General features: G+C 39.3%; 1 protein-coding gene across 1 annotated transcript; it reads left to right on the top strand.

Moving 5' to 3' along the window:
* Positions 1-2,885: 2,885 nt before the first annotated feature.
* On the top strand, positions 2,886-4,042 carry LOC113722407 (uncharacterized). The gene is made up of 2 exons (XM_027245721.1): positions 2,886-2,976; positions 3,540-4,042. Exons 1-2 carry the CDS (start codon positions 2,886-2,888, stop codon positions 4,040-4,042), a joined length of 594 nt encoding a protein of 197 aa, XP_027101522.1.
* Positions 4,043-8,020: the final 3,978 nt, after the last annotated feature.

Below are 8,020 nucleotides of genomic sequence, written 5' to 3'. Positions count from 1 at the left end.
ACTCCAATTCAAGTGATTCCAAAGCCATTTGAAAGCTAAGATACAAGACTATAATTCTTAAGAAGACATCAACAACCAAATCGGTAGTATTCCCAGTCAAACTACCCAATTACCAAAGCTGAATACTATTCTCGGATAGAAACAGGGTAGCAGGGGTATTTCGGTCTTTTCATAGGCTACCGAGCTCAGATTGAGCTGAAAATTTATAGGCAACTAGAAAACATCATTCTCTACAATTTTCATGTTTTATGCCAAGCCAAATTCGGCCTCTAACTAGGTGATACAGAAACGGGCAGAACTGAATTTTCAAGTTCCTGAAATCTGGAAATTCTTGAAATCAAATGCTAATTTCTTTATTTTTGGCTTGCTTCACCATCTTAACTTCCCATATTAAACTTTAAACATCAAAGCCCCAAATTGTAAGCACTAGAAGAATCATAGGGAAACTGTAAAAATTCCAATAAAATGGAAAAACATGATCCAAGCCTCTATTTCACCACATACATCAATAATTCAACCATATGTGACATATTTAGCAACTAATCACGCATTTAATCGGAGAATCAAGGTTCTAGCATGTATACCTTTCCAAGGAAACTAGAAACAAGTGTTCAAGGCCTTTGTTCTTCAAGAAAATTACACCGGTAGGTAGCCTTTGTGCTAGATAACAACTTAATCGGAGTAGATTTGCGCGAATAGAAGAAACTTTTCAAGATTTGGAGAAGAACAAGATGAACTCTCTTTGTCTTTCTCTCTCTCTCTAATTTCGGTTATGGGGCAGAAAAATGAAGAAGAAAGGCTGTTCTTAAGGAGTGAAGAAGACAAGAGATTAGGATTAATCTAAACCACAAGTTTGGCCAACACTTGGTTTAATTACAACCACAAGAATTTCTCTTTCTTCTCCTTGCATTTTGGCCACAAATTTTGGTCAAGAAGTCATCATGAGAGAGGAGATATTTTGCTCAAATATCAATAAACTTATATGGTAAGAAAGTGGTGGTCAATTGGTGCGTTTAATCGGTAATGCGCGGGACCCGCCGGTTTGCGCCGTTTCTTAAAAACTCACGTACTAGGGTTTTTACTTCCCATTCACTAACCTTATATCATTGCCCCTATTCACATATTATTTCTCACTTAAAATTCACTTTTAATCACCAAATTTAATCCTTGTTCAGTACCGAAAATTCATCCGGCGGAAAAACGCGAAAACCCTAATTTGCTCCAATCTTGAAAACGAAGAGTGAAACCCTACTTTCTAGGTTTATTTGCACCTATTGTAGAGTGATTGGGTTGTATAGCCATAGTAATTGAATAATTTCCAGATAAAAGGCATTTTTAAGAAAACGTGAGGAATTTTACAATTCCAGTAATTAAAATTAGGGTTTTCCATCAAAATATAAGATATTTGAGAAAAGCAATTAGTCACAAGTAGATTAAGGTTTTCGATTAAAATTTAGGGTTTCTAGTCTTTTGGAACAAAATAAGGTTTTAAATCAAAGCCAAAGAAATGCACTTTAGTATTTTCTTTACAAATAAACTCCTAATATTCGGGATGTCACAGTGATGTTGTCTAAAGTGGTGGAGCCCTCCCTAAATTGGGCTCCCACACCTCAATGAGAGCTTTGGTGTGGAACTGTCGAGGTGTGGAGAGCCTCTTGATAGTTCCCCAACTTAAGGAACTTGTATAAGTCTACTCTCCATCTCTGATTTTCTTATCAGAGACAAAAAAGAAGTAGAGCTTCATAAATAATGTTAAGTAGTGGGTGAAGTTTGATGACCTGTTTGTAGTAGATCTTGTGGAGATTGCAGGGGGTCTAGCTGTGATCTGGAAGATGGATATACAGGTGAAAAGCATTTTATTCACTAGCTTTACTATAGAGTTATTGATAGGGGACCATAGAGATAGTAAAGATTGGTGGTATGTGTGTGTTTATGTCAGTACGGATGATAAAATTAGGGAGCAGTAATGCAAGGTGTTAGAGAGAAGAATTCAAAATTGGGGTGACTGCTGGGCTCTAATAGGAGACCTGAATGATATTACTTCTAATGGAGAAAAATGAGGAGGTAGAATCAGACCTGTTAGTAGCTTTCAGAATTTCAATGGTTTCATTAATAGGACTGCCTTGATAGATATAGGCTTTGAGGAAGTGCCTTAAACCTAGTGTAACAACCGGGACAAGGAAGGAGAGATTAAGGAAAGAATAGATAGAGTGTTGGGGACGAAGCAATGGTGTGGAAATATTGAAAAAGCTAGAGTTACTCATGTGGAAACAGAAGTTTCTGACCACTGTGCCTTGGTCCTAGATCTAACCCCTGTAGAAACATCAAGGAAGAGGAGATTTACTTTTGACAGTAGATGAATCATGCAGGAAGGTGTTGGGGAGGTGATTCAGGAAGCTTGGGGGATAGATCAGCAGGGGTCAAGATTGTACAAGGCACAAAGAAAAATTAGGCAAGTTCGTATGAATCTGTTGCATTGAAGCAAAAAACTGAATTTGAACTCAAAAAAACAAATAGAGCAGATAAAAAAGGAAATTAAAAAGGTGAATGAGAGCCAAGGAAGAGAGGACAGAACAAAAATTATAGGATTAAAGAGGAAATTGGTGGAGGCTTACAAGAGGAAGGAGGTCTACTGGAGTCAGAAGGCAAGGATTAAATGGCTTCAGGAGGGGGACAAAAACACCAGCTTCTTCCATGCCAGTGTGATGAGTAGGAGGAAACAGAATAGGATTAATGGACTGAAAAGGAGAAGTAGGAAGTGGTGCAGGAATGAGGAGGAGATCAGGAAGGAAATTGTAGACTATTTCCAGCATTTGTTCACGTCCGATAATCCAACTGATTTCAGTACCATTTTGGAAGAAATCCCATAGACTATTACTGCTGAAATGAACAGAAAGTTGACAAGACCAGTCTCAGATCAGGAAATCAGTCAGGCAGTGAATTCCATGCATCCAAACAAGTCTCCTAGACCAGATGGTATGTTCCCTATCTTTTTTCAAAAGTTTTGGCATGTTATAAAAAATGATGTTATTAGTGCTATTCAAAGTTTCTTTCACTCTGGTCATATTTTGAAATCCATAAATGAGACCCTGATCAGTCTAATCCCTAAGACTGATTCCCCAAACCTGATCACAGAATTTAGACCTATAAGCTTGTGTAATGTCATTTACAAGATCATTTCCAAGGTCTTAGTCAACAGATTTAAAACTGTGCTAGATTGTTGCATTAGTTCTTCACAGTCTGCATTTGTGTCTGGTAGACAGATTCTGGATAATGTCCTAATTGCGCACGAAAGTATTCATTTTCTAAATAATAAAAGAACTAGAAATGATGGTTATATGGCTATCAAGTTTGATATGTCTAAGACTTATAATAGGGTAGAATAGGTGTTCTTGGCAAAAATGATGCAAAAAATGGGATTCTGCCAAACATGGATCCAATAGATTTTAGAATGTGGGAAAAAAGGGGGTTTATCAAGCTTACTAGAGGTTTAAGACAGGGAGATTCTTTATACCCCTACTTATTCCTGATTTGTGCAGAAGGTTTGTCTGCTATACTAAGGAGAGCTAATAGACAGGGTAGCATGTATGGAATAAAGATTGCTAATGAAGCTCCTAGTTTGTCTCACCTCTTATTTACAGATGATTTGCTAATTTTCTGTAGAGCTAAGGTGGGTGAGGCTGTGCAGCTGATGAAGGTTCTGGAAGACTATGGAAGAGCATCAGAACAGCTGATAAACAAGGATAAGTCCTCTATCTTTTTTAGTAAAAATGTCAAAGGAAGGAAAAATGAAGAGGTACTTAAAGAGCTGGAAGGTATGAGAGAGGTCCATCAGAGCAAATACTTAAGATTTCCTATGATCATAAGAAGATCAAAGAGACAGGTATTTGAGTTCATTAGGCAGAAAACAGTAAAAAAAACTTGGAGGTTGGAAGGAAAAACTCCTGAGCCAAGCAGGCAAGGAGATTCTATTGAAGTCTGTCATCCTAGCTCTTCCAGCACATGTTATGTCTTGCTACAAGGTACCAAAGACATTGTGTAAAAATGTATGTTCAGAGATAGCCAAGTTCTGGTGGGGACAGAGGGAGAATGAAAAGAACTTTCATTGGATTAAATAGAGTAGAATGACTGATGTTAAAGCTGAAGGTGGATTGGGATTTAAGGATTTACAGGATTTTAATTTGGCATTACTAGGGAAGCAATTATGGAGAATTTTGATGCAACCAAACTTGCTGATGAGTAGAGTAATGAAAGCCAAGTACTTTGCTGGGAAGTCCATATGGGATGCACAACAAAGAGAATCAGATTCATGGTGCTGGAAGAGTCTACTAAGTGCAAGAGGAGTACTGGACGAAGGATTAAGAAGGAGGGTGGGGGATGGTAAGTCAATTAAAATCTAGGAGGACAAGTGGCTGCTAGGGACAGAGGATGGGAAAGTAAGGTCTCAGAAAGAAATTGGCAGCGAGCTTCAGAGGGTAAGTGAACTGCTCAAGGATGGTAAATGGGATAAAGAGGTGCTGATGCAGGAATTTGAGGAGGAAGATAGGTGGCATATACTGAAGATACCGCTGAGCTTGAGGAAGGTCAAGGATAGGCTCTATTGAGCAAAGTCAAATTCGGGTGTATATACTATCAAGACTGGCTACAAGCTGATAAAGGAAATGAAGAAAGGACTGTGTCAGTTTAGAGGAACTTTAGAACCAAGAAATAGCAGGAGGATTAAGTCTCAAAACTGGAGGTTTCTATGGGATTTGAACATGCCAAACAAGCTTAAACACTTCATCTGGAAATGCTTACAAGGCATACTGCCAACTAATACAGTGGTAAAGGGGAAGTGTGGTAAGGGGGACCATGTGTGTAAGTGTTGCGGAGACAGCTCTGAGACATTAGAACACATGTTTTTTTTGTGTAGTCATGCTAAAGCAATTTGGAAGGTGGCACCATTGAAATGGGATGGACTGAAAGTGTTTAGGAACAATTTTTGGCATTGGTGGGAAAACTTAGAGGGGCTGTGGCTCGAGAGAAGGGGAGGGAGCACATAACTCTCACGGCAAACCTTTTGTGGCAGATTTGGAAAGCTAGGAATGACAAACAGTTCAACAAAATGAGTAATGAGCCTATAATGGTGGTCAATAAAGCACTGATGGAATGGAATGAATATCACTTGGCATAAGAGAGGGGGCCAAGACATGAAAACCTGGCAGATGGAGAACAGGAAAGGGATAGGAAATGGGAAAAAGCTCAAGTTGACTGGATCAAAATCAACACTGATGCAGTTCTAGACCAAAAACATAACAAAGCAGGGTGGGGTATAGTGGCAAGGGATGGTTCAGGGGAATTGGTAGGCTAATGGGCGAGGCCAACTGAAGGTTGTGCTGAGGCACAAGTGGAGGAAGCCTTGGCGCTAAGAGAAGCAATGGTAATAGCTAAACGTATGGGATGGAGGAAAGTGGAGCTGGAATCGGACTGTAAGCTAGTAGTGAACAAAATCAAGGCAAGGGAGGAGGAAGTCAGCATAGGCATTATCCAGATGGATATTTGGAGACTGATACAAAATTTTGACAAATGTTATTTCTCCCACACTAAAAGGAGCAACAACTCTGTAAGTCACAAGTTAGCAAAATTTGCTATAAAATTGATTGATTCAGCTGAACGGAAGTATAGCTTCCCAGCATGGCTGCTAGAGTTAGTTCAAGCAGATGTACAGGAGCAGTTGCTCTGACTTTGTATCTTTTGATGCTTAAATACCATGTTATCGTTTGGAAAAAAAAATTTGACAGGTGCCGAACCTGTGCAATAATAATTACTAAAAAGTCCTAATTACCACATCAATTAAATAATTATAGAACAAATCCAAGTACTGGAGCAGGGACCCTAGGTGTGCAATGGGTTACTTGATTCACCCTGTTCCCGAAGAGTTTGCTTGATCCGATATACCGGATTTATCTATAAAAATACTAATTTTGCGTACAATGGCAAGTAGGGTCGATTCCACAGGGAGCAGGTAGGAAATTATTTCTTTTCAAATTAGTAGAACGAAATTGGGGGATTTTCAATAAGAGGCAAATAAAAATAAAATAAAATAAAACAAACAAAATTCAAAACTAACTCACAAAGCACAATTCACTAGAAATAGCAATTAATAAAAGTTCTACCCAAAGGATCAACTGCTCAGGCACGGTCCAATTAAATGCTCATCGATGCAAAGATATTTCATCCATTTATCACTAGGTTGGTTATAGCCATCAATAAGCTCTGACAACCAGCTCTTCCGTACTTTTCCGACAGTCAAGGTACGACCATTAACTGCTTCCCTAACCAGATAACAACCCTAGGTACGACCATAGGAATTTAATTACCCAATTGCATTAAAGCTAGAAGAACCCAATCCTAACCAATAAACACGCTAAGAGGGTTTATTTAAATTAGATCTTGCGTTTCCCCATCATAAAGCCAATTATGGTGGTCGCCACGGGGTGCTAACTAAATGAACAATTACGGATTCTATTTAATTAACGTGGCAGTAGGCTATTAAATTAAATCAAATACCCGGCCGTTGATATTCGATTAATCAAATACCCATGAACAATTAATTCAGGAAACGCACGAATAGCAATAAAATGGAAGAAATAATGAAATTCGATTAGATCTCACAGATATTATGGACCGCGCCTTTGCGTCAACCTTTGGGTAGAGGAGGAAATTAGCCGCTCCTCATCGTGTCAATCTTGCGCGAATTAATTAATTTCATCCACGCAGACATCAAAGAATCTGGAACAGTGAAGTACGAAGAAAGAAAAAAGAAAGCGTCTTCCTTATCTCTGCGTTGGCAATCGTACTGAATCCCCAAATTCAATGCCAAAAGCCCCCACGAATTGTACAGATCCGAAGACTCAAGTGAGAGAGTCAAAAACGTGAAAGCCAAAAAGCAAGAGAAGAGTCTCCAACGTCTGACGGCTAGGGAAAAGAAAACTAAAGCCTAAAATAGATGATGCATCTTGCTTTGTCTTTTTTTCTCTTTATAGCCGCCGCAATTCCAAGGAGTCCAAAAGCCAAGAAACGTCTGGTGCAAATCAATCTGCAAAAGCCATTTCCCCCTTTGAGTTTTGATCCCATGTGCCTGGTCCACATGGACCACGGTCCGTCTTTCGGTTTCGTCCACCTTCCAAGGCGTGGCCACGCTCTGAAATGAAAAGTCTTCTGGAAATTTTTCCCCGCGATATCATTTTAATGCTAACCACCTACAATTCGCACAAATGTCAAATATGAGTGAAATCCCCTTTCTTAACACCATGAATGGCCAAAATTAGGACAAGATGACAATGCAAAACGTGCCAAATAACGGCTCTATCAAATCCCCCCACACCTAGACAATGCTTGCCCTCAAGCATTTCGGAGCTCAGAAATACAACCAAGAGAGCAGAGGTTATGCAGTAGTCTATACTAACACAAGCATCTAGGGTCCCTGACAATATCACCAAAGGTAGAACACACCGGACATGTTGTAATTCGAAAAATATATATATGAATACTAGGAACGCTCAATTCAACATCACGGAATGCCATTACCATAGGCTTGCACATTTATCACATCTCCACCACTTAAAAGTGAATCGAACACATAAATCAAAGGGACTTTAATAGGGTTGTAATGGGGCTCAGGTGAAAGGCGCGTTAAGAAGGTATAGATAGGGGGTAAAGTGTCAAGAGAATGTCCGAAACTCCCCAATAACCACAGTGCTTTACCAGAGGGGTTTCACTAACAAGGCAGTTTCCATTTGCTGTACACCTTATACAAGTGCCCCAAAATTTTTTTTTTTTTTTTTTTCGAAACTGCTCACAAGGCGTGGGCACGCCTTGTAGCCCATAGTCCTCTGGTCACGAGGTCTATTCAGTTTTTTTTTTTTTTTTTTTTTTTTTACAAGGGAACTGCTTGCAAGGCGTGGGCACGCCTTGTAGCTCATAGTCCTCTGGTCACAAGGGCTTCTTCAGGTTTTTTTTTTTTTTTTTTTTTTAAGGG

The sequence above is a fragment of the Coffea arabica genome, chromosome 8c, assembly GCF_036785885.1.
Source record: "Coffea arabica cultivar ET-39 chromosome 8c, Coffea Arabica ET-39 HiFi, whole genome shotgun sequence".
NCBI lineage: Eukaryota > Viridiplantae > Streptophyta > Magnoliopsida > Gentianales > Rubiaceae > Coffea > Coffea arabica.
This window is presented reverse-complemented; position numbering and strand designations above follow the sequence as displayed.

Coding starts and splice junctions, on each gene's coding strand:
- LOC113722407 (XM_027245721.1), top strand. CDS start 2,886: ATGAACAGAAAGTTGACAAGACCAGTCTCAGATCAGGAAATCAGTCAG. Junction 2,977..3,539: donor CAAGTCTCCTAGACCAGATG/GTATGTTCCCTA, acceptor TGATTTGTGCAG/AAGGTTTGTCTGCTATACTA.